General features: G+C 40.1%; 1 protein-coding gene across 1 annotated transcript in view; it reads right to left on the bottom strand.

Annotated features, from left to right (window-relative positions):
• The window catches only part of LOC146328105 (uncharacterized), an 82,461-nt gene that overhangs the window by 21,844 nt on the left and 33,635 nt on the right, over positions 1 to 26,982 (bottom strand). Inside the window, exons 44-74 of the mRNA XM_084716271.1 lie at positions 25,753 to 25,989; positions 25,406 to 25,593; positions 24,516 to 24,636; positions 24,051 to 24,201; positions 23,699 to 23,838; positions 22,048 to 22,194; positions 21,559 to 21,687; positions 20,952 to 21,107; positions 17,605 to 17,721; positions 17,347 to 17,508; positions 16,956 to 17,174; positions 15,605 to 15,775; positions 15,150 to 15,284; positions 13,452 to 13,667; positions 12,601 to 12,779; positions 12,049 to 12,151; positions 11,801 to 11,959; positions 11,505 to 11,667; positions 9,287 to 9,390; positions 9,003 to 9,182; positions 8,727 to 8,924; positions 8,353 to 8,532; positions 7,663 to 7,854; positions 6,934 to 7,083; positions 5,717 to 5,820; positions 4,632 to 4,834; positions 2,122 to 2,342; positions 1,886 to 2,008; positions 917 to 1,081; positions 572 to 723; positions 188 to 356 (exon numbers count right to left, since the gene is read on the bottom strand). Coding sequence (XP_084572397.1) covers positions 188 to 356; positions 572 to 723; positions 917 to 1,081; positions 1,886 to 2,008; positions 2,122 to 2,342; positions 4,632 to 4,834; positions 5,717 to 5,820; positions 6,934 to 7,083; positions 7,663 to 7,854; positions 8,353 to 8,532; positions 8,727 to 8,924; positions 9,003 to 9,182; positions 9,287 to 9,390; positions 11,505 to 11,667; positions 11,801 to 11,959; positions 12,049 to 12,151; positions 12,601 to 12,779; positions 13,452 to 13,667; positions 15,150 to 15,284; positions 15,605 to 15,775; positions 16,956 to 17,174; positions 17,347 to 17,508; positions 17,605 to 17,721; positions 20,952 to 21,107; positions 21,559 to 21,687; positions 22,048 to 22,194; positions 23,699 to 23,838; positions 24,051 to 24,201; positions 24,516 to 24,636; positions 25,406 to 25,593; positions 25,753 to 25,989 — 5,034 coding nt within the window. The remainder of the gene's footprint in view (positions 1 to 187; positions 357 to 571; positions 724 to 916; positions 1,082 to 1,885; positions 2,009 to 2,121; positions 2,343 to 4,631; positions 4,835 to 5,716; positions 5,821 to 6,933; positions 7,084 to 7,662; positions 7,855 to 8,352; positions 8,533 to 8,726; positions 8,925 to 9,002; positions 9,183 to 9,286; positions 9,391 to 11,504; positions 11,668 to 11,800; positions 11,960 to 12,048; positions 12,152 to 12,600; positions 12,780 to 13,451; positions 13,668 to 15,149; positions 15,285 to 15,604; positions 15,776 to 16,955; positions 17,175 to 17,346; positions 17,509 to 17,604; positions 17,722 to 20,951; positions 21,108 to 21,558; positions 21,688 to 22,047; positions 22,195 to 23,698; positions 23,839 to 24,050; positions 24,202 to 24,515; positions 24,637 to 25,405; positions 25,594 to 25,752; positions 25,990 to 26,982) is intronic.

Raw genomic sequence — 26,982 nt, forward strand, 5'->3', positions numbered from 1 at the left:
CCTCTATACCTATATAAAAAACTAACTGTTCACCAGATTACCCGGCTGAATAGATGTGTTATACAATGTCAGTATTTCAGTTATGTTACTTTCATATGTGTTGTTACCTACATGAAAAATACTGGGTCACAAAAAAACCCATTTGCCATCCTTTGTGGTCAAAATCAAAATCATCATTTCTGAGTACCTGCAGGGCAGAACGAGTGTGGTGGGCAGGGCCATGGATCTCCCACTATGGCTTCCTCACAGTAGAATCCAGGTCGGCATGGGATGCAGCTATCTGAGCCCGGGTTCGGCTGGTACTCTCCTGTCGGACATGGCAGGGCAAGGGCAGAGCCTTCTGGACAGTAGTGGCCCTATGAGAGAATGGAAATGACAAAGGCGCTTCTGAGGGGTGGCATTCACTGCAACAGGATATTAATAATTAACAACATGACACAAGCTTCTCTATGAGAGATACTGTTTGGGAAACAATAAGAACAATGGAAGAGGGAAGGACAGGGAAGGGAATTCGGTGGAGCAGGGAGTGCAGATAGGAAACAGAACGAAAGAATATATGAGTAACCTTTACCTTGGGACAGAGGAAGGCGTAAGGAGTGGTTGAAGAGAAGTCAAACGGACAGTAGTAACCAGCAGCACAGGGGCCGGTTGGGTTGGAAAGACCCTCAGTGGAGCAGTAATGACCTGCAGGACAGGCAGAGCAGCTCTCCATGGAAACACCTCCTACGACGGGAGGATACAAGATAACAGTGGGGCTTTACAGCGATCAGATCAGACGAGCAGAGCACAAAAGATCCCATTAGGGCCTCTTTCAAATGCAAATCAAAGATCCTAACTAAAGATATGATATGGATATCACACAATGATTTATCAGAAAAAAAAGCCATTTCACAATGGGTGTAAACAGTAGGTGTACCGGTGGTGTTGCGAATACTGCCAAGAGGACATGGAAGTGGGGAGAGGGCCCCTGCTGGACAGTAGTGGCCAACGGGGCAAGGGCCATTCCAAGGGAAGTTATCAGAGCTCTGTGGTGTTGGCTCTGTGGCTCCACCTTGGCAGAAATAACCCTGCAAACAAGAGCCTAGACAAGAATACAAAGGCACTATCAGTCTGGTTATCTTGTACTGAATGGTTTAAGTAGCATAAGGCTGTGAACACCAAACTAAAATGGAAAGAGTCCTTATCTGTATGTACGTATGTATGTATGTATGTCAGTCCTTATATTTTCTTGACAACTGTTCATCCCATCGACTTCATGCTTGGCGGGTGTATTGTTAAAGAGGAGGACCCCTATTTATTCTTACACTGCCATACAGCATGCTGGGTACAGCTCATTGTTTTTCTACAATACATTCAAGAACAGATGAAGAAGAGAGACCAGAGAGACTGTAGAGGAATTATTACTCAACTACAACTACTGTAAAACTGGTGGTGTTTAAAATATATACATAAATACTATATTTAATACAAAATCAACAGCAGACATTCAATTACTCCCAGCTCCAGTGGTCACAGTCACCTCTCCAAACCTGCAGACTCCAAAACTCCAAACTCAAACATCTCATTTTTTAAATTTATCTAACCTTTATTTAACCTGGAATAAAAGATTAATCAAGATTAAAAAACAGTGTCCTGGCCAGTACAGTCCATGGGATTATAGGTCATAGCCCATAAAATGCTCATGCAAACTTTTGCACCCAATTGGCATGTACACTCTAGCACTGCTAGGGGGGAGGCAATTACATCATGGCATTTGTCGAAGAGGCACTTCTCAAGGAGGAATACCAGAAGTGAAGCAATCTTCCTGTTCCGAACAGGCACATTTTGAAAGGGCACTGCACTGGTTTTCCTAAAATACTATCACCAAATATCTCTGGGTGTTCACCTTGTGGTGTTGAGGCTCCATATGAGCTACAGTACACTCCAGAGGGACAGGGTGTGCAGACAGAGCGAGAGTGGGCACCTGTCTGGTTGTTCAAAGTCCCTACAGGGCACGGCTGAGGCAGGGCTGTCCCAGCAGGACAAAAATGACCTGAGAAGAGAGGACTTATTAAACATTGATATACTGTGGAATCAAGGGTAAATGATCTGATTTATACTGTATACTGTCACCATCCTCACCAGCTGGGCAGATAGAGGGCTCTTGAGTGGCTGAGGAGGAACACATGGTCCCTTTAGGGCACGTTATGCAGCGGGCTGCTCCAGGGGCAGGACTGTAAGTGCCAGGCTCACACGGCAGCTCACTTGCTGAGCCAACAGGACAGCTATGGCCAGCGGGGCAGAGGTAGCCATGGGAACCATCAGACGGGGTGGGACTGGAGCTGCCACCCAAACACACATACCTGTAGGCATAAACAGTGAAAACAAACTGCACATCACAAATACTGCCACAAGCTGCCATTAGAGAGGCTGAACAGTCTGTCACATTTTAGAAAAACACAGACAGCATCTTAACAGCAGCTGTCAGTTAAGGCCACTTCAAAGTTCAAATGAAGGTTATTACAATTACTGGTTTTGCAATGGTTAATAATGTACAGCTTTTAGGATGTGCCCCAAAATGAACTTTGTCAAGACATTCTGCTTTACAATGACTGAATTTAACCGTATTTATACAACCTGATTTGAGACATCATCACTCAAATTAGTACATTTTCATTCACAAATTGCTTAATTAATCTGATTTAACTGAATGAAAGTCTGACCAGTTGACAGTTTGTAATAAATAATCCCAATAATGCAGATACTAATAATTTGAAGTGTTGGAAACTGTACAGTATTTAAAGGGTAATTCCACTGTTTTTGAATCTGGGCAACTCTCCAGTTCTGCGAGGTTGAATTACTGTTTTTGTTAGAGAAGTCTGGTGGCTTTGAAGAGAGCAACAGAAGAAGTTCTGTTCACCATCGAATAGGCCTGTTTGAAAAGGTCTGTCTCTGTAGGGATACTTTCCATAATGTTCTTCAACATTTAGAATACCAATCTAAGCACTTTTAATGGGCTTACTCTGAAAGATCCATTTGCCCCAAAGGATTACACTGCAGCCATACCTTATTAATTTAAACTGTAAATATGTTGTGGCTCTGCCAGACACTATGATAGATGCAAACGTCTCATTAATTTTAACTGACTTTGCCTCCTACAGGTCAATTACTTCACTGGACTTGAAAATTACTTGCCAAAATACTGGGCAGGAAGCTTGAGGGTATCCTCCCAGATATCATTTCAGTGGATCAGACTGGATTTATATCTGGTCCATGCAACAACGTAAGGAGACTCTTGAACCTCATATACTATAGTAGGGCACAAAGTCAAAGGCCAAGTCTCTAGTGATCTCCCTTGACGCCGAGGAGGCCTTTGACAGGACTGAGTGGCCCCACCTCTCAACATTTAACTTGGTTGACAATTTTATTCAGTGGATATCTCTTCTATACGCTGCCCCTCGTGCTTCAGTTATTACAAATGGCAATTCTGACCTACAATTCTTTGTGATGAGTCTATGAGCAAGGAGGTCAAAGTTCAAGGCGCCATGTCATGAGGAAGTAGTATGTCCCAATTGTATGATTACTGCATGCAACAGTACATACTAAAAGTAAGAAGAAAACATGTGATTTGGAATGCAGGCTGGATTTGGTACATGCATCAGGATAAATTGCAGCTTGTTGCCTGTGTTGCCATGTTACCAACACTCTAGCCTATTGATAATACTTTGTTAGCCATAACATAGCATTAAGTGGCAAAAGTACTCATCTAGCATGTCTCCAGGCTACCCAGAGTCAGAGACTAGAAATCCAATCTGAAATAGTCTGTAGTTCTTCCTACATCACTGTGATGACATCGGCTGCAGAAAGAACAGATTTTGCAGCAAGGAAATGTTGTTTTCTCGATTGATGTAGCAGCACTGAGGAACTTATTGCCTCAAATATTCAAATTACCCCTTTAAATTGCACAGAATTTTAATTCTACTTGCTCCAAATCAGACCAGATCTTCTTATTTTCAGTTTATAAACTGAACAGAAATAAACTCTTCAGATTCTCAACCCTTGGCAGAAGACACTGAAGAGCTCCAGGTGCTTTAAACTGGGATTTTATCTCTGAGTATTTTTTGCAGAGCACATTGCAACCAAATGCAACAGTTAGTTAAGTTTTTAAAAGTGGCTCTTGTCCTGCTGAAGACACCTGCTCCCCCTCCTGTTGAGACTCAACAGACTCTCATGTAAGAGACATCTGCTGTCCTAAATTATCTGTCAGATTTTGTAGTTTATGTGTTTACTGGCTTCTGATTGATTTTTGGAACATCAGATATCCTGTTGGCAAATCTGACTGTTCCCTTTAATCCATGTACAAATCCTACGCATAAATCCAAAAATACTTTCAAGCAACAAGGTGAGAAACACTCTGCATTTGACATTCAGGAGAGACTGAAAGAGGGAGAGGAAGACTGAGACTTTTCAAAGAGGAGAAATACTACACATACAACACAACACATTTTTTGACCACTTTCTCTTCAGGTCAGACAAAAACAGTCAAGTGAGCAACAAATAAAACTCATTTTAGGAAGAAAAAGTGTATGTCTCTACACTCAGAGTGATGAGATTTGAAAATGAAACCACAGAAGAGCAGAAGTACTGTTTACCCAGCATGACACGGGAGAGCATCTGAGAGCTCTGCTATTGCCGGCCTGTCACAAAACAGTCCTGGGGGGCAGGGGGGACATTCGTCATCTCTCTTCAGTCCTTGGGAGATGGACAGAAAGCCTGTGGGGCAGGGGAGAGGATAGCCAGTGCCAGAGGGACAGTAGTGGCCAGAAGGACAAAGATGGCTTGTGGTAGAATTACCCTGAGAATAAAGAGAAAAAATAAAAACATCATAACACTAATGACATTTGTAGATTTAACAGCATCATTTTCTAAAAGTGCATATTACTGTGAGGCATGCACATAACAGTCTTATGTCTACTAATGCCTGCTGTCTCTAGAGGCTGAAATGTTTATTACACCCCACAACATTTTAAGCTTTTGCTTAAATGAACACAAAAGATGATGGTGTTAGAGCCTTATGAGGAGTGGGACTGAAAATTTGATGTGGAAAGGTCACGCGGTCATTAACATCAAAACAATTTATTCCCATTAGAGTGTGAATGTGCTCCACAATATGGCAATATTTGATTATACAATCAGTTGTGTGTGTGTGTGTGTGTGTGTGTGTGTGTGTGTGTGTGTGTGTGTGTGTGTGTGTGAGAAGCTGACAGCTTTGCCCCTGGGGTGATACTGAGGCAAAGCTTTTAGAATGACCAAAGTGGGGAGCAGAAATGATCACAATTAGATTTTAATATTTCTTATGTAGCACTGAAAATTTAGGCTTGATGCTAGCACTAGAGGAAAAGTAATTTTTTTGTCAAGGCACCATCAGTAACCATTGCAATTTCCCATAAATGCAGCATTTTTTATATCTTGTGTGCAAGCTGACATTTCAGCTAATGGTGCTGTTGGAGGAAACAAACTGAGAAACATGTAAAGCAAGGAATGAATATGCTCAGTCAGTCTAACAATCAGATTTTGATGATATTTCTGCAGACAAAGAGAAATTTTGGCATGTTTCCTTTTTTCATGAGACAAAAGGTCATGGGGTCACCAGTATCATTATAAAACATTCTCTAGGAACAAGCACCTGCTGACCAACATAACCAGGTTTCAGACCAACAGAGAACGAGAACAACACCTGATATTCAGTAGAGTTGGGGCTGGTTGATCCAGCAGGACAGTAGTATCCTGCCTCACACAGTCCTGTTGGCTGTGACAGACCAAGCTGAGAGCAGAACGTTCCTGCAGGAAACACCAACAGATTAAAATACCAAAAGACGTGAAACACACAGATTTGACAAGTAGGTTTTGGTAAATATAGTTTCTATGAAGGGTGTCTATAATGTAGCGACAAATATGTTATTCAGGAAATAATGTGATGGAAACAGATATTTCTTTTATCTCAAGTTGCTTGTTAATATTGTTCTGAAAAAGTCAGCTCGATGATTACCTCGGCAAAAGGTTGCATTTGCCCGAGTTATTATTATTACTGGTTTAATGCACCAAGATTATTCCCTTCAAGTAATGGATATCTTTACTGTAGGATTTCTATTTCCAATGCAAAAGAGAATGTTTTGATTTAGACATTTTTTTGTTTCCTTTCTTTGTTTTTCAGTTTCTAATTTTCAATATCCCTCAGTTAAAGGGGAGGAGGCAGTGAACTTCAGGAAGTTCATTAAACATAGTTTAGCTAAAAATAAGAAGAGCAAGATAGATACATGAAAAGTCTTTCAAGCGTTGTTATTTAGGCATGGACCTATGAGACATTATGTACACAATGTACAATCAGTAGGTGATTTGAGGGGGGATGAGGGGGATCAATGGCTCCCACCATGGCTCTGAAATAACAGCAGCCTACTTGTGCTATGTACTGATAAATCCATGCCGCTGTCCTTGCTGCTGAAGTAGCAGACAGACTGTGCCTTTTTCTCTTAGCCCCGCCTTTCTGTCTCTTTCGTCTTGGATCTGTAATTCTATAGCTATAAATATATATCAATCAATGAGCAATCAAAAATACAGAACCAAAAGAGTCATTGATGAGTCTGTTAGTGAATCAGCTTGATGAAAAGACTCAGCCTTCTCATTAACAGGGTGCTCTTATTAGGCCATCCGCCCCGTTAAAGATTAACAAAGCGCCTACTGCTTATAATATTTTTCATGCATTATTAGAAGAGATATAAAGACTTTTATAAAGCCTTATAAATGTATTATAATGTCTTTTGAATGTGCTTATAATGCATTATAGACATTACCTTCACAGAAAGTGTTCCCTAATTTGTATGTTGTTGTTTTTTTTTTATTTAATTAGAGGTTAGGTTATGACCATGTAAAACAAAACATTAATCCTTTCCATACCAGCGGGGCAGGGCAGACAGGCCTCAGGACTGGAGGCTCCGAGCTGGTTCTGCACAGTGCCAGGTGGACACGGGAACTCCAGTCCTAGAGTCAGTCCCAGAGGACAGTAGTGTCCAACAGGACATAGTGCAGGCTGTACAGTACCTTCAACTGAGTCACACCAAGAAAAATGAATAACACAGATAATGTCTGATGAGACAAATAACATTAACCATATTTTCACAACTTTGGAAGAACTTCTGTGACTTTGAATATGAAGATACACAAAACATACATAATTAAAGAAACAGTGACACTATAAAATCACTTGTCAGTTAGATTAGCTGAGATAAAGGGAGGTGTAACTTTCATTAACTCTCCCTATTTATCTCAAGTTGTAACAGCTCTGCTTCAATTAAAAAAAACATGTGTTCCCTAGAATGACTTTGGACAATCCCCATAGAATCACTATTGTTTGCTTTTATTAAAATCTGAGCATATGGACTTTTAAATATTCAGCAGCCAGCTAGCCAGTAATTTGTGTCCTTCCAACATGTCTGTGAACATAGCTGTGTCCTTAATTAAAATGACTTATTAAAAACATTTCCTGTGGCAGGACTGTATGCTAATCTTTTATGACTCCTGCTAGAAAATAAAAAACTACTTCTAAACCCCCCAGAGTATAATGAATGTCAAAAAAATGCTTTTTGCTGTTCTTTTGGAAGATAACTCTGGGACAAAGTGTCCTACCTTGACAGTAGTATCCAGGGGTACAGGTGGTGCAGTTGTTTTGATGTGTGTTGCCTGTTGCAGAGCTAAATGTTCCTGCAGGACAAGGCATGGGGACTGGTGTTCCACTGGGGCAGAAGAACCCAGCTGGGCATAGAGCCTCATCTGCTCTGCTGGAGCCCCAGTCACAATAAAATCCTGCCCAGCAATCACCTAGAACACAAAGAGAGAATAACACATTCAAATGGAGGATAATATCTTTACAATTCATTAAATTAGCAGAAACTGCATTAAAATTTTTAAATTACTGAGAAACCTAAACATTAATTTTGTTTAACTTTTATAATAGCTGCCTTTTCTTAGATGGATTGAGAAAAATATTTCAGTTTCTCAAAGACAGTTAAGGTACAGATGCAACCCAACTGTGTGTTTTATGGCATTTCTCTTTCTTCTTTTACTCCAAATTTAGTTATTATTTTTTTTTTATTGAAAAAAAAAAACATCTCCATATTGATGCTACCATACGGTTTCAAGTCCAATCAATCAATCAAGAGGAAATTACATCAAAATCTCATTATACAACTTTGCTGTAAATTCAATTTGTTCACTTACTCATTATACTTAGTTTTGCTAAACTTTGATTAGAACTAATGTGAGATTATTAATTCTTTGTTAGTGCAAACCAGACTAGGTGTCTTTTATTCCATCTACCTGCTCTTAGCCCCTGTTGGCAGAAAATCCCAGGTGGACAGAGCGATCCAGTCCTGTTGTCAGTCGGGTTCGGCACTGTGGCACCCATCAGACAAAGAAACCCAGCAGCACACGCTCCTGAAGGCTCAACCAAACCTTCAGACCCACAAAACCGACCTGCTGGACAGACGAGGCACTCACCTGCAAACACAGATCGACAGCTTTGACCTCGGTCCAAACAGCAAAACAAGGTACCTGCCAGGTGACATCAGTCACTGTGTCTTTGAGATGGTTGCACACTGCAAGAAGTGCTTGTTTTTAAAAGTTGCATTTCATTGTAGACAATGACTGTGAGATTCCACGTTCTCTTTTTCATAAAGGTTCTGGGTTTTTACCCGTGGTAGTGAGACCCTGACTGGGGCTGTAAGTGCCTTTGGGGCAGGGAAGAGGCTGACTGTCTGGACTCTCTCTGGGACAGATGTATCCAGATGGGCAGGGCAGAGGGCTGGTGGGGCTGTGACTCAGTGACTGGCAGTGGAACCCAGGGGGGCAGGGATTACACTCTGTCTGGCCTGATAACTCCTGGAACCAGCCTGGCAAAGACATTCAGATTGTCAGGACATCTTCAGACAGTGCAGAGTTAAGTTCATACATTGCAACTTTTTGTTTACCAAAAGGGCATGGTTTGCAGTCGTCTTTGCCCTTTCCCCCAGTCTCATTTTGGTAAGTTCCAGCTGGGCAGGGTGAGGGGACACTGCTGCCCTCTGCACAGTAGTGTCCTGCTGGACAAACACCTCCAGATACACTTGACATTGGAGTAGCAGTCTGGGATCCCTCTAGACAGTAGAAACCTGAGGAGAAACACTTCAATAAAATGTTTGGAAAGCATCACTTTTATATCAAGTAGGCTAATGCATTACATTAACATAACTAAATCATCTGGCTTTTTTCTGACCTGGCAGGCAGGGTCCAGAGACTGCTGAGAGGCCGGTCTCTGAACAGTAGAAGCCAGGACTGCAGCTACGACACTGAGACTCATTCACAAGCCCTCTTTGCTCACTGTCAAAAGATGTGAACATTTCAATAACTATACACCACAGATGTCAAGTGATTTTATGTTGTTCGTATACTGATTGTTCAGTATTTCATCAGAGAAAGTACACTTAAATAATTTCTAAGTATAATCCATTAGATTACATCTCCTGTTTCATCACACTGTTATATTTTATCCTAACAAAGCATTAAAGGTGGAGTAAGTGACTCTAGAGGAAGATAGTTGAATGCTGACTCTCTGCAGTGAGCTACACAAGGTACTGTAGGATTTTAGTACACAGAAGCTAGAGACTGAACAGTAGTAGTCAAGGAGAAAGATGTTGCAGTGGTGTTTACATCTTGTCCAGCATTAAAAGACAGTGGAATGTTTGGTTAATGCTTTCTGTATAATCAGCTGACATAACTGTTCTCACAACAGGCATGGGAAGAGATCACTAATGGAGTGTGTTTTAACTCACAGCGTTTACAAAGAAGCTTTGCATGGTATGGGTAGCAGCTGAAAGATGAACAAACATCGCATTTAGCAACATTTTCCAACGCATGTTTGATTTTTCACAGCATTTTCAAACAGGTAAGTTGTAATCAAAACACATTAAACTATTATGTGCACACTTCCAGTATGCATAATCTTTCTCCTTAGCTGTTAATCTTTGTCCTTAGCATATGTCAGTCTGGCTTGAAGGTGCCTCTTCTGCAGAAAGTCATTCACTAGTGTCTTGGCAGTTGTTCTGGGGTCTTTAGACACATCTCTCACTAATTATCTTTCCAGAGTCTTTGAAATCTTTCACTTCCTACCTCTGCCAGACTTGTTCTGTACTGTGTGTCTCTCTTTGAATTTCTTGATGATACTTCTCACTTCAGTTCTTGACACTTGGAAATAACTTTGTATATCCTTCTCCTGCTTTGTGAGTATCAACAATTATTTTTTTTCTCAAGTCTAAACTGATTTCTTTTGGTTTTGGCATGATGCTTTGCAAGTGACAGCTCAAACCCTTACTGAGGTTTTTATACTGTGTGTAAATTGGAAGATAACCCTCAGTTTTCACTTGATTTTACGAGCTTTGAGCATTACAAAGTTAAAACACATCATTGCACAACAAAAATAAGGTCAGTTCTTAAGGAGACTAATAATATTGACCCTGGTAATTTTTTGTTTTTTTTTCTGAAATAATACTGTTATTGTGTGCAAACAGAAATAATTTATGCTTTCTAAAGGAAACTAGCATGTTTAGAAATGCTATGTTGAAAATTCCTTGCTCTGTTAAAAAAGCATTTGGGAAAATTATGAAAATTTCATAGGGGGCTAATAATTTTGTCCTCAACTGTAGGTAGAGACAAATATGTTAGCTAGTTAATATTCCCTCACATTTAGTGACATAAAATGGTTGAGTCTTTAAATTTTTAAACATCAGAATTGGACTTTTTGCCTTGATATTCAGTACTGAAACAAATAAAAATATTGAAAAAAAAAGAAGTGGGCCTTAAATTTCAAAAGATTGAAACCATTCATTTGGATCAAGCATGTTAATTGCCTTTATTTTCTCATAGTAGCGCCTCTTTGCTTCCTTGTTCAGCTTCTCTTGGTAAGTAACCTTCACCTGGTTCATTTGTGTTTTTTTTCTTCTTGATTTCTGTTTGTTGCTGCTGTGTGCTCGTGAACATGTATCTTAAAATATGGTAACCACTTCCCAGAGTGCAATGCACAATGATTTTGTTGCCCAGTCTCTATACTGACACTTGATTGATTGTTGAGTGTCACTGTTTTGTTGATTGGCTCAGTCCAAGCCACCAACCCAAAGTCTTTGACAACCTTGAAATGAGACTAAACAGTTAACCATCTTTCTCTACAATCACTGACCACACCTTTCAGTTAAACATGGATCATTAGCTGCTTGAATGTCTGTGGATTTGATTATGTATTAGAAAATTAAAATATTACTACAAGTTGCATTGAGAGCAATGTTTGGTCACCAAGTACTGTAATACTGTAGTATCAGTGTAGTTCTACAGTTCAAAACCTCTTATGTCAGGTAACTATTATTGTTCATTGTAATTAGAAATATGGAGGAGATGTAAAGTTTAGGATTATGAAGTATACAGAGATACTGCATGATTTGCACCTGAATGTCCCTTTTGGGCACGGTTTTGGTACAGAGGTCCCCACAGAGCAGAAGAAGCCAGGAGGACATGGGAATCCAGTCAGACTGTCTCGTGGCGAAGGTTCAGAGGCTCCCCCGATACAAACAAACCCCGCAGCACAAAGCCCGCTGGGGAAAGTCCTCCCTTTAAACAAACAGTATTCAAGTAGGTTTTTATCACCGTAACAGAGCAGCCATTTGCCGCTAATTGTTTCTACTTTATATAATTTATACTGCAGCTGTCTGCAAGAAAGACAGCGCTGAGAAATACATGGTACCTATTCCTTTACAGTACATCCCAGGGTCACACTGTGAGCACTGCCATTCCTCAACCAGTCCTGACATGTTTCCATACGTCCCTGCTGGACACGGGTGTCGATTTGCTGATCCATTGGGACAATAAAACCCTTTCTCACATAGACGTGGAAGTGTCATTCCTGATGTACAGACACAGAGGAGAATACATTTATTTTCCCAGCTGTTAAATGCTTTGTCAACCAAACCATTTTCGATCCATCAGCTTTACCTTGATCCTGACAATAGAAACCAGCAGGGCATGCCTCGCAGCTGCTCTGGCCTTGTCTGAGCTGGTAGCTGCCTGGAAGACAGGCTGTCTCTCTGACACTGCCCTGGAGGAGCCAGTAAATTGATTTTATTAGCTTTACATCAGGGGAATAACATGCATCATCAGGCATAATCATGGGCAAAAATAACAGCGGAGACCGAGACAGACGCAGCACAGGAAGAGGACTGAGAGAGTTGAGAAAAACAGGGAGAAAATGTCAGGTGACTAATGTCATGGGTTCCCAAACTTCAAACTTTCTGCCTCTCATTCCATCCTACCTGTCACTATTTGTGTAAAAGCAGTGTGCATTTTACTCTAGCAACCAAATAATAGCAGGTCCCCAGCCCATTTTGTGTCTCGACCCTAAGTTTGGGAAAAGCTGACTTTAGTAATGCACTTTTCATGACAGAATGAAAACCACAGCTGAGGAGGAAGACTCATGCAGAGACATGACATACAATATCCAGCTGTGATGACTGACAATAGCTTAAGGACTAATACTGGATGGTTGACCTTGTAACAGCTATGTCCCACTGAGCAGACATGTTGTTGTGGTCTCTCAGAGCTCTGTCCCCCAGGACAGAAGTAGCCCTCTGCACACCGGCCACTTGGCTCAGATATTCCTCTTTCGTGGCAGTAGTGACCCGGAGGACACGGCTGGCAAGACTCGACTGTAGAGCCACCAAGGGAACCTGACGGATAGCACACAATATACATATTCATATTTTAAAATTAAATCATAAATGATATACTTTAATTGTTAGGTGTTTAATCCTTGCAGTGTTTGTTGACCTGCAAAAAATCACTTTATAAGTTGGTGTAATGAAAGCACTAAAATAGATAACACTGTAAATTCTATGCAAAGTGCATACCTATTCCCTCATCAGTTTCTAATTCATAAACATACAAAGGAGCTGCAGCACATTTTAATAGGATTCTGGTTGTCCGCTGCGAGACAAGAATACAATTACACAATTAAACCACTTTGTGACTGAAATTATTCATAGGCGCCCAAGGGAGAGAAAAAAGGCTTCTGTGGAAGTTTTCATATTTCTCTGCATCACTGAACTGCAAAGATAGACACCGGTTCGTGTAAGGACATTTGCGGGAAAACTGAAATTGTGTGCAACAAAAAGGATTAGGTGTTGTATTTCTCAGTTTTGTATTGTGTCTGATTACTCATTCATCAATAATTCATAACAGAAAAAAAAGGGAAGGGAATACTGACTTGTCTTGAATTGTCTCTCTATTGTCAGCATGCAGGACAGTTCTCCTCCGATAATTAAATTTCTTTCAAAAATCAAACAATAAATAAGATTACTGGATGAATCTAATCTAACAATTACAAAAGAGCAATATCTCACTCTTTATGGTTCCAAGAGGGCAGGGCAGAGGAAGAGGCGTTCCAAGTGGACAGTAGTGTCCGGTGGGACAAGGCGTAGCATGGGGTTCTACAGAGCCTTTAGGGCAGTAATATCCTGCAGTACAGGTCCCTGCTGGAGAATCTAGACCAGTCTGGTTGCAGTAAAATCCAGCCTCACAAGGCTGGGGGTGAGCAGAGCCTGAGGTACAATAAAAACCTGAAAAACAACCACAAAAAGTATCAATGAAATAAATCAACTTCAGAGTGGCCAAAAGTCCCATCGGGAGGATTATAGTTCCTGTGCACACACTTCCTCCAGAGATAAAGGATTTTCTCAAACTGTGAACTTTTTATTCCCACACTCTTATTTTCAGCTTTGTCTATTTACAGTTAACACACCAGATTTTTTTTTATGTTCCAACAGGCAGTAATTACTTTGCTGCCAGAATTTAAATGTGTTCCTTGCTCATCTGACATCAGCTCTGTTATTTCAGTGCTGCTGTTTTATGTGCATCACCACCCAACCATCTCAAGCTCCTCAACAGGGAAGTCCAGCCGCAGCACTTAGGCTTTTAGACCTTCAAATAGGGGACTTTGAACCCACGAGAGAAATTCTACTGGCGTACCCATCAGCAATTATCTTGTGCTGCTTTCAGTGACTTTCTGTACAGTGAAGATAATTTCTTGATGGAGTGTAACTGGCAAAACCTTTTCTGTAATTCTTCACTTTTTTGACAAAACTAACAATGAAAGGAACAACTGGGCATTAATTCTGGTGCTATTTTTCTAAAAGTCTGTCCAATTAGGATCCTGCTGAGTTACATGTTCACTGCTGTTTGCGTTCAACTTCGTACGTATTCCATATATTTATCAGCTGATTTAAGCAGAGAGACGAGCAGACAGTTTTTACAGCACTGACACAGAGCTGCATGCAGTAAGTAGACATGCAGACAGGAGAGAAATCCTCCTCACAGATCATCACATAAGGAAATCTTCGTAACATAAAACTCCTTTTCAAGTCACAGCCCCTCAGAATAACAAGGTCAGTGACCTGTAATAGTGAACACAACCAGCCAAGGACTTCTGAGACTTACAGAGGCCAGTCTGACGACAGGTAAAACAGTGACAAGATGATTTCCGGTGACTCTGACCAGCACTCTGACTCTGAACGACAAATGGAAGGCTTAGGCATGGTATAGTGTAAGTATAATTAATCCATTGTGTTGATATGTTTGTTTTTGTTTAGTTGGAAGTTACTCGTTTCCATGTTTTGAACAAGATTTGTGTGATGTTATATTGTGTTGAAGTAAATAAACAAAATGTTCAGTCTCCCTGCTGGTTGTTCTGACACATTTCGCACTGTCATTAATTCATATTTTAAAGGCTCATTATTATTATTATTATTATCATTATGTCACAAACTGGAAACAAACAGTTGACTAATGGCCTGAACTAACGACTACTGGCCAACTAGGAAAATCATAAGTCATGGACAGCCCTAAATAAAACCATGATGAAGCAGTATTAAAGCTGGCATGTCTCGCACACATTGGACAGACCAGATGAAATCAGTCATATGTCACAGCAATTACAGTAAGTGGGACAACCATGTCAAGAGCAAGGACGACTGTATGTGTGCCTGAGGGAATGATCAAAGTATCACACTGAGTGCACGAGTTCACTGTTAGGATTTACCCACCCCTGGGGCATATATCTCCTCTGTAGGTGGAACATGCATAATGTGGACTCTTGAGGGGTGATGGTGCGTGAGTCACAATATGGTCTGAATCCACCCGTGGCGGCGCTACCACTTCGATCCAGATAGCGTCTCTCTCTATAATAGAACAAGGTCTGAGTTATTATCTTAGTGTCGCCGACAGGAAACCAAACAGGAGTCACTCTTCTCTTTCTACATGCTGATTTAACAGTTTTGACTGCCAAGGGAACAACATCTGTCCACAATGTAACAACGTAATGATTAATTATAGAATACTTTAGGGGAAGGTCAAACTGAAAAACCGCTGCTTCGTGCAACATTTATCACAATACGTAAAGCTTTGCACTCAGGTTCAATAGTTTGAAGAAACTGATGTACTGCCCTTTCACAGGAAGCATTTATTGTGTTATTACAAACTGAAGAGACCCATATTTTACCAGAATTACTGGAGTTACTGAAGCAGAGCAGATTGTGCATCCATAAGGCGGCTCCTGTCTGTGTTGTATAAGCCTCCAGTATTTCACAGAGACAGCTGGACAAAGAGGAGTTGGCTCGGGGTGTGGGGCTATCGGCACCTCCAGAGCAGAAGAAACCTGCAAAACATGGACCTAACACAGGGAGGAATCAGAAAAGCATGAAATGATGACCTGTCTCATTATATGTGATCTAAACTGTAAGGCTACATTCACACTGCAGGCAAATGTGGCCCAGATCAGATTTTTCATATCTTTTTTTCACTGAAGTGTGAACAGCACACCAAGAATCTGATCTTTTCAATTCTTATTTGGGACTCGTTCATATGTGGATCAGATACTGGTCTGATTTATTTTTTTTCAGTGTGAACAGTCACATCAGCATTCATGTGACTTTGGCATCACTCACTTGCCTGAAGTATTGTGCCGTTGTGGAGAGACACAATAGTTAAATAGATAAAAATAGCCCTGAAATCCTGAAATTTTGGATGAAATCTGCTTCTGTGAAGCCGTTCATATCACAGTCCCACTACTCCTAGCTCCGACTCCACATCCACACACACTTTCATGCAGAAATAGCAGCTGTTGTTTCAGAAAAAGCCGTAAAAATGGGCTCTATATATCCTCATCTTCATTATCATCTGCTCATAAATTTGCTGGCTTCCACTGCACATCAACTTAGAAATGAAATAATGTGAACAGTTCTTTAGGTCCTGTTTCTAAGTTGCCTTGTTTTTTGTCAGGTGTTTGTTCATGTATTGCAAATTAGCAGCAATTAATACATATTAATAGTCGTGTTTAAAAAAATCAACTACCATAACTTTTTTTTTTCACCTTTTCTCACAGACTAAAAAAGAAACTTTTAAAAGTTATCCTGGCAAAACTCTTTTTTCACCTGGCACAAACCTTTCCCCCATTCCGCCTGTTTCACAGATGAAAAAAGATTAAGGAACCTGCCGAAAAGCTTTATTACACCTGTTCTTAAGTCATAAACACAGGACAACAAAACAATGTAGATCAAACTCACTCACTTGCCTCTTTTGTATAAATCAGTTCTGAGTGATAAATCCAGATTGAGTACTAAGGCTTGCAGTATAAACGTATTCTTAGCTTCACTTATTATTTATTATTATCCACTCAAAAATTGTTAATGTGCACAGCAATTCATGGGTCTGGAAACTAAGGCTAATGTGATGTGTGCTGCTGAAACATGAAATGTTGTGGATTTTATACAACTGGCCCTCTGTTGTCACTGAGTAATGATAAGCCTGACTGTCCTGACTGTACTAATGGGAAACCTGGTGAAATCCCCCACCTGTGGGCTGTGAGGCTCCGGGACTGAGGCAGTATTTCCCTGGGGGGCAGCGGTGGCAGTGAGAGGGAGAGGAAGCTCCGGGGTCTGTGAGAAAGCTGCCAACAGGACAGGGTTTGGGTGACCCACTACCCTGAGGACAGAAGTATCCCATGGGACAAACATCACCATAAGGCCTGGAGACAGGGGAAGACTCAGAGGACCCCAGGGAACAAAAGTATCCTGTGGTAGACAATGTGGTTGGACATCTCACCAAATAAAACAGCAACATTCACAATGTGAAATAAATGTTATTCAGGGGCTGAGTACAGTGCAGGAATATAGTGCAGGAAAAGACACTGTTACAGGTCAATTCTCTGACATCATTTCCCATGGTGACGTTGGACTGTCAGACCTGGGCTGCAGGGTCCAGTCGGCTCTGTCAGACCACTGCCGTTACAGAAAGAGCCGGAGGGGCAGGGGGAGCAGTCAGACAGGGCCGTCCTGCCGGCTGACGGATTGACACTGCCCACCGGACACGGAGCTGGCACAGATGAACCCTCCATACAGTAGAATCCTGGGCAAGGGGTCACATTTTGTAAGCTTCAGTTTACCTTTGTTTCTTTGTTGTATGGTATACTTGCTAGTGCACAGGTGGTATTTTTTTAATTACCTGGTGGGCAGGTGTTACATGTGGATTGTCCAGATGAAGATTGAAAAGTGCCAGGGCTACAGATGGTCGGCTCAGCACTACCGTGTGGGCACGCATGGCCAGGTGGGCACTGACGTCCTGTAACACAGATAAAGTTCAGAACATCAGCTGGTGCCTTCTAAAAACGTTCATATATGTTGCTGGCAGATATGTAAAACCCAGTTGGAGAATTGGTTACTTGATGCAGAGGAAAATAGGCTGAAAAGAAAGATATTTATATAGGATAAACATGATTGGCCCTTGGTAAAATTGATACTCAGGTAATTTTTGCTACTTTTTCCTTTGCTTTAAAAAAAGATTCTTTGATGTTTTGAAAGTGTAATAAAAAAAAGTGCTTCGGTTGTGACAAGATCGTTTCAGTAGTGACACAGAGAACATTTAATCCTATATTTGGGGGAAATAAACAAAATTTTAGCGCAGTTTTGTCAATCAAAAGTATTTTTGCATAAGCTCCATGTCAGTTAAAAATTCTACATTGTTTGAATAGCAGCTGAAATATAACACTAAGATGTTATTAAAAGGTTTGGTTCAGTGTATGTAACTGACTTTGAACCAATTCTGTAGAATGGCCATAAAAAAATCTCAAAGACTTAGTTCCCGGCAGAGATTAGGTACAAGATCAGATCAGATCAGATCAGATAAGATAAGACATCCCACTGTTAGTCCCACAATGGGGATTTTTTTTTACTACTTTACTTTTTCAATATGTTGGTTTAGAAGACGAAAAAGCAGATTTGTTCAATGTGCTGTTTGACTAATACTAATACTTTACTTTCTACTGCCCTTTTTTTAATGAGAATGTGAAATACTTTGTTCAATAATATAAAAATCTGTATTGATTTTGTAAATGTGGATGATGCACAAAAATTGAATGTATATGAAACATTCAGATTAAGTAGTTACCTGCAGAAAGCCTGGAGAAAAAAGATCTTTATCAAAATAAACTGTAGGTTTGTTACAGTTCCTCTCAGTGTACAGTTCTTTTAAAATTTATTTCAAATTAGGTTTTTTCCTTCTTTTTGAGAGACTTTAGTAAATTATTATGTTTTAATTAATTTTTTTTTATTTTTACTCCTATACGTATTGCTGGAAGATGCGTGTTTTGTGATATGTAATCACATGTGTGATGGGCCAGATACTTGGCATGACAGAGATAAAAACTAATTAGCTAACTTACTAGCTAATTAACTAACTAACTACTGCAATATCCTTTTTAATACATCTATGTGGCAATTATCCATGAAAGACAGCATGCTGTATTTCACCAGGCCCAATGTGGTTCCATGGAAACAAAGCAGTGAGGAAGAGAGTGTCTCTGAGCGGGTTTGGTCCTGTGTGGAAATCCTGTGGGAGGCAAAGAGAAGAGAAAGCAGCCTCAGCAGCAGGTGTCCTGTCTCTGACAGCAACAAGCTGGAGACTCTTTTATAGGTTCTGGGCCATTTCATGCTCAAATTAGCAAAACGTCTTCTTGATAAAAGGCAAAAGGGGGACGACGATGCCTTTCAGGAAACCTCTACATGTGCTTGTAATATAATAGGAGGAGGGGAAACGCTCATCTGAGACATAAAATCACCTCCATGGCTCACATAGAGTATGGCTTGTAAAATAACTGATGAGATCTGCTACACATCCACAGAGCCAATTATAGAACAGCTATATTAAGGGAGCAGACAAACACCTCATTGAAGAAACACTGAAAAGTATTACAGTTACAACTGCTGCTACAAAACTGGGTCAAGTTTTATATGTTGGTTATTTAACAGCAGAATCATCAAATGTGTCAAAAAAAACTTTCTTATAAGTCAAGATGACAGATGTCAAACTAACTGCATCAACAAAAAGGTAAAGTGGTGACGAGTCGAAACTGACCAAACAAGATGGAGCTTAGTTGTGAAAGAAAACCATGAAACCACAAACTTAAGGATTACTGTTACCTTTATCAGATGAGACACTAAAAAATATTGTTTTCAGAAAAATAGTTTGCTGATGAGTTTGGTTTAATTAGTTATTTTAATAGTATAAAAAAATCAGTTTGGCATCACTGTTCTGTTCGCAGTTGAGGCGGATGGCTGTATGGGCAGGACCTCAGTACTGCAGAGCCTGGTCAATACTGAGCAGACTCCAAATGATGTCACCAGTGCAATGGCAGCGCTCGTATACAGGATATTTTGACTTTATGTTTTTTTTTATAGTTAGAGCATTGAGGTGCATTGTACATCTTTTTTTAAAATCAATGAGTGTTCCTCTGTGGATCAAGAAAATGTTCTTACTTTTTAAGCAAAAGAAACAATAAAAACCAATGGACTCCTTACACAGCAGCCATTTTGACATGAAATAATGGGATACACAAAGGTGTTACTAATGTTACTAATTAAAGTTCTGTTTTACTGGTCAAACACAGTCAGCGTGCTGCTATTGTGCATGTTGGCTCACTGGAGAGGCTCTGCTACACTAAATGTAATGTGGCCTTAAGTAGTATCATTAATAACACTGCTGTGAAAAAGGTTTTTGTGTCTTATATTTTCTCTTAATTTTCTGTTAAGAGAAAACATAAAAGAAGTCAACTCTAGATGCAACAAAAGTAGCTTAATACTACACAAAGGCAGGTGTTGTTCCTTGTGCAAACACTCTGGCACATGACCAAGAATGGAAGAAACACCATGATAAAAGGATGTAAGAAAACAAACTTCAGCAGAAGTGAAATCAACATGTTGAGATGCTGTGTCAGCAGAGAGATGCAAAGTAACTGAAGTGAGCGAATGAAAGAATTAGAAAATAAGACTTAGAGTTAAATAAATTTAGTTGTTTTTTTTTTTTTTACTTTTTTATCAAATGATTGGTGGTAAAGGAAGAGCTTTTTGAAGAGAGGAAAAGCTTTTTACTAATTAATTAACTAATTAAAACTTGAAAGAAAAGCTTTAGATTTTTTTTAGATTTCTTTTACTACTCTTATTTAAAATATGAGTGCTCTCGACCACTCTTACCTTTTCTCTTACCTAAGAGAAGAACAAAAATAAGAAAACACTGGTAAATTGTGGATACAAAGAAAAAAGAGAGAAAATTTGTCTATAAGCCTAAAAATAATTTGCGTCACTTTACTGTTGTGAAACATTCTTAATATGTTAAGTTGCACTACAATGCTACGTTCTACAGTGAGTAAAGTAAGTAGAGTTTGGTCTTCTGAACCAACTTCATCACTTGAGAAGAACTATTTGGAAACTTACTGTACATGATCAGACCTTGTGTTAAAAAAAAAAAGATGAAGTGCAGGTTAAACCAGAGCTGACCCCTGATGATGTGTACTGTACCTGTCTGATGTCCAGACACTGATCCCGGTGGACAGAACCACCCCGGGGGACAGAGGAGGTCAACAGAGGTCTGAGCCCACATGGGGCAGTAAGAACCAGGGTAACAAGCTTCACACTCAGCCTCAGACTCAGCCGCAGACCTCCCGAGGAAAGTACCTGCGAAGAGACAAATGATCATGAGAGTAAAAATAACTTCTAGTCTATGTCTTTGTCTTTTTTCTTTCACCCCCACACACACAGAAAAGGAAGTAGCATGGCATAACAGTGTCACGTACATGCACCATAGATTGCTCCATTTATTCACTTAGTTAAGTAGCTAGCTGACCGTTATGACAGTTTTATTGGACTCCCATTAGGTTTTACAACCTCCTCTAAAGTTCCAGATACCTTAAGCCATTATATTGCACCTCTGGGGGCTCTATGGTACTGTACAGTACCTTGAGAGGCAGTGTAATAAAAAAAGAGGTCAGACATAATGCGCATTCAAGGAAATGAAAGGAGACATCTATACTATCTACACGTTTAGCTGTTTTATCTTCATGATACATGGTAACTTAAAGAAATAATTTCTACTTCTTCCAGAGGTGGGTATGTTGGTTTTCTGTACCTGGAGGACAGGGGCTTGGCTTTGCACTCCCTTTAGGACAGTAGTGGCCTTCAGGACACACATCACCGTGGAACTGACCCAGGGTTGAATTGCCAGGAAGTGAGGATTTAGATGTGGTATCTCCTGTAACTGAGACAACAGACCTTTATTGGATGTCATTACTCATTAGGTTAAGGAGTGAACTAAAAGACCAGAGCCATTTTTGGCAATCCCAGGGAGAAAAATACTACAAAGAGAAAGCAATGGGGACTGGTAAATGTTTTGTGGAGACCTCTGGAGCACGGTGGAGTCAAAAGGCCATGAAAACATTAAATGAAAACAGAAGAGCATTGAGAAAAAATGGTGCACAGCACAGTATTTTTCAGACTCGTGCCAGATTACCCTGGGCTTTTCTTTTTGCAACAAATACCATTTCTAAAATAGCTTGCTGTGCATGTTGCCTCGCATTTATTAAGACTATGTAAAGGGCAATAAGAATCAGTCTGTTACCTGTGGTATTACCCCAAGGTGTAGCCGTTCTGGAGCCCTCTGTGCAGTAGAAGCCTGGGTTGCACAGCCCAGATGGAGAGGAAAGGCCAACCTCAGCGCAGTAATGGCCAGGCAAGCAGGACTGACACACTTCTAGAGAAACCCCCCCTTGATAAAAACAAAAATACAAGTCAAAAAAAGGTCAGGCCATGGGCATAAGCACTTCTTTAGGACCACAACCATTATGGGGGGCCACACAATCAGTGTGATCAGTGCGAAATACTGCACACATAACCAGTGTCGGGTTAGATTTCGAGGTTGACATGAACTGCTGGAAAACCAGGCTATTTAAGTGTGATGCAGATTTGCAGTAGAGAGAAAGTGAGAGAGAAAGTGCTCATGTGGATGAATGTGAGAAAGACAGCATGCAATTATGGGTAGAAATGTTGATGTGATATAAACTTTTTTTGATCGTGTAGCCTAATATCACTCTACAATTCTTTGGTTTACAATGCAGACTGGAGTGTCAGTGACTTTCATACCATGATTGACAGCTGAGCTCAGCTCATGATTTAGTCGACCAGCTATATGAACAGGACCTCAAAAGTGTGGCTCTAACGCTGCTCACTACTGTGCAGATTCTGACTCCAAATGACATCACCAGTGCAAGATGGCAGTGCTCATATCTGGGATATTTTGGCTTCAGTTTTGTACAGTTGAAAGAAGTGAAGACGTGCTCAATCTTTTATTTATGACAAACAGTGACAAACAGCAGGATCCATGTTATAAGCATCTCCTCTATGAAACATCTGTACTTTCACTGCATTGCTGTTCATAATAAATTATATTTTGAAATAGTATCTAAAAATGAAACATACATTATATGAAAATAAAATCATCCTTAAAACTTAAGTAAAACTCATTATTTCCGGACTTCAATCATTAATCATCATTGTGTTATTCGATGGACCAGCTGCCCTGACATTTGGCCCTTTGTACCTACAAAAAATTGACAATACCAAATGTCAAGCAGCCTTGCCCCTAAAATTATGAAATTCAAGACCTGCTCCTAACACTTTGTACGGGGTTAATTTGATTTACTCATGTTAATAACTTGCATAGTCATGGTCGCACAGGTTAGTTGGCGATCAAATAGCAAGAAACAAACAAAGCTTTTTTGAATGAAAAATGTTTCACCTAAAATTAATAAGAAATTCATTACTTTCTAAACAGCTTGGTTAAAATTATTGTTGCTATGTTTAGTTTAATACATTTAAAATCAAAGCATGACTTTAATTTAGCAAAAAAAAATAATGGTGGGTAACATAGCTAACAAGCTAAGTGTGTGTGTTCATTCAGTTATGAACAGTGTGTGTGTGTTTTGGTGGTTGCACTGGGAGGGTTTTGGGACCACAAATAAAAACTTGTTCAGGATCAGCAAAATCCTACAGCCAATCCTGATGATAAAATGTGTCATGAATTGGGGTTGAGTGATATAATTCCACTTTACTTGTTTTCAGAAATTGTCTTCTGATGAATCATTGTGGAAAATTCTTTCACAGATTACAAAAAAATCACAGTTAACACTACTAAAATATTCAGTTAAGTGAGCCCATTATGTTCAAATGTCACAGACAGAATATCTGTATAATTATTCAGAGTTATATGTCACCTTCTATGTAGCTGAAGGTGCCTGCAGGGCAGGGAACCATATAGCTGGTACCCTGGGGGCAGTAGGACCCTGCAGAGCAGCGGCGTCCTGTTGGGCCTTCCTCTGGCTGGGCAGAAGCAGAACCGTGGATACAGAGGTAACTAGGAGCAGAGAGATGATGAGGACAGAGGCGACGGAGAGGGGGATATGGCATGTAGGAAGTGATAGATGAGAAAGACAGAGGCAGAGACAGAGCATAAGGGAGGTTTAATTATAGACAGCGGAGACAGAATTAAACAGAAACAGGATGTCATATCTTTCATAGTCTATTGGTGAATATGATGAAGTATGTGTTCAGTCTGTCTGTATTTACCCTGGAGAGCAGATCCCGGTGGGAGCAACCAGTCCAGAGGTACTGCAGTATCTCCCCGGAGGGCAGAGCTCACAGCCCGACTTATTGAACAACCCCATCTGCCTGCTGAAGGCACCAGCTGGGCATGGGAATGCAACACCAGACTGCGTTCCTGTAGATAAATAGCGCATAATATCTACAGATGGTCCAGGACTAAACATCACAGAACAGTTTGTGAGGACAATCCTTATCTTGATTATGCTCTATAATGGCCATTTGCATAATTAGAAAGCCATTTACTGTTACAGCCACTTGTTCAGGAGTACACACAAAGCAAAAACAATATTCATCAACATTTCACATGCAATACAACACATTATTATAATTAATCTCACTGAGCCCACAGCATCACATATGATGCCATGATCTGATAACATTATGTGTTTGTCATGCATGTGTTAGAAAAGCTGCACTATTGTATCCTACCTGGTGGGCAATAGTGTCCTTTAGGACACAGCATGGGAGTGTGAGTCCCAGACACATGTCCAGTGTCAGCCTCCACTGAGCCAGCACAGTAAAATCCTGCTGGACATTTAACACACTCTCCCTGTTAAAGGGAAAATTATGCACATCATTTTTTCTGCACAGTACAAACACAAATTTATGACTACAGATGTTCACTAACATCTACAGACATGAACACTTTTAGATGCTTGTGCTAAACTATAAACTGTATACAATACACACACAGATGCTCAAAATGATGAGCCTGCTGGTACATTATCTCTTTCAGGAGAACTATAACTTCCCCCACACTGTGCAAATAACACAGACTCACAATACATTAAAAACCCATCTTTTATAGCTCATAAACAATTAGCCCTGTTTTAGATGCAGTTTCAGAGTAACACATATTTTTCAGTCCAGCGTATCACGCCATATACTATGTATGACAGTAGAACAGTTACTGTAGTTTATATGAATGTAACAATACCAAAAACTCAAGGTAGAATAATACCAGGGCTGAACAATTAATCAGAAATTAATCAAAACTCAAACACTTCCTACTGCAATTTTCCAATCGCAGGAGCTGCAATAGTATTTAAGGGTTTTGTTTTGTTAAAAAGATGTTGTGGCCTAAACGTAATATATCTGTCTTTGTTCATTACAGATCCCTGCACAAGTCACATCATAATTATTTGAATATGTTTTTCAATGAAAATGAAAATAATGATGTAAAAGTTATCATTCCCCCTACTAACGCAAATCATGTTGCAATTGCAATATTAGCCAAGATAACTGCAATCAGATATTTTTTCAGAATCGTTCAGCAGTTCACAATGTTTTTTGTTGCTATTCATCCTCCTCCTCCTCACCTGTCCAGGCAAATCCTGATGGGTCCCTGGCAAGCAGGGTACCTGTCTTTCAGATCCAGGTGGACACATGTTTCCAGGTGAGCAGGGTATAGAGGCCTTCTGGCTGCTGTTTTCTCTGCCTGGACAGTAAGAGCCGGCAGGACAGGCATGAGAAGGGAAAGGGAGCCCTCTGGTGATACACAGGAAACCTACAAACAAAAGGAACACTGTTAAACAGCCACACACATCGTGTGAGGGGATTATTCCCAGATAAATCAGGTTATGTAATTGAAGCTTTATCTTTTGGCAGATAAAAAGATACACAATTAAACACTAATATAAACAACAGGTGTTAAATTAGCTCCAACCTGGAGAACAAGGCAGGCAGTCGGAGAGATGACTGTTCCTGGTTTTGTTGCTGTAATGTCCTATGGGACAGGGCACTGGTGCTGAGGAGCCCTGGGGGCAGTAATGACCTTCAGGACATCTGTCACCTGTTATCCCTCCATCTTCCGGTGTGGGTGACCAGGCTCCAGAGAGGCAGTAGTACCCGCCATCACACTGGCCTGATGCAACACCCTTCCCAGGAGACGCACAGAAGGAGCCTGATTTGAGAGGAAAAAAGAATGAAACTGAGTGGAATGCAAAATTATCCTGGGCTTTATTATAGAAACGTCCTATCTTAAGTCTTAAGATAAGATAAGAAGAGTCTATGAGAAGAGCAAATCCTAACAAATTTTAGGATCCTATCTTATCTTACTTTAACCTATCTTATCTCAGATTAGGACATCCTGAATACTCAATCCAACATTACTTATCAATCTTTTCTCATAAACACCTTTTCTTTTTTTTTTTGTTGAAACTTACTGAAACATACATTGAAACTAGAGCTGCACTATTAATCACAGTCTTCTCAAAATCACAATATACAATATCCAAATCGCAGAACCAGAACCTTATCGCAATTTTTTGAAAAAGGAAAAATGCGTGAGGAAACAGCAGTATAAAGAAGTACTGACGCGCTGCATAGATGTCCTAGCCGAAAAAGCTTATCCCCCAGATAAAAGAAAACATTGGGGTTTAGCACAGACCCCAACACATATCACATCATCACCGTTTCAGTAGGTTTTTGCTTTCAGTAAAACTGAAAATTATATGGCAAAAGTAGTGATTCCCACTAATTTCAACTAAACACGAATGTGATATTGCATCTCGCAATAAAAGAGCAGCCATACAAATTAAACATGCTAGTTAACACTACTGACAGCTACTATTAGCTAACACTATCGTAGCTAATGTTAGATAACACTATACTAACTATACTACACTAACTAACTAACTAACTAACTAACTAACTAGTGTTAGCTAACACTGCCATTAGCTACTGTTGACTAACACTACCATTATCTACATTATCTAACACTATTGTTAGCTGGAAAAATCAAAGTCAGGACAGTTTAACAGTTACCCAAAAGTTTGGGGAGTTTAAGATTTTAGGAAGTTAGGAAAGATTTTAAGAAGATGCTTTCAGTAATATGACCCCTGCAAAACAGAAAATATAGAACAAGCACTATCTGTCTATTGTATTAATCCCAGCT

This window comes from Lutjanus erythropterus, chromosome 4 (genome assembly GCF_056507025.1).
Source record: "Lutjanus erythropterus isolate fLutEry1 chromosome 4, fLutEry1.hap2, whole genome shotgun sequence".
Taxonomy (NCBI): Eukaryota; Metazoa; Chordata; class Actinopteri; order Lutjaniformes; family Lutjanidae; genus Lutjanus; species Lutjanus erythropterus.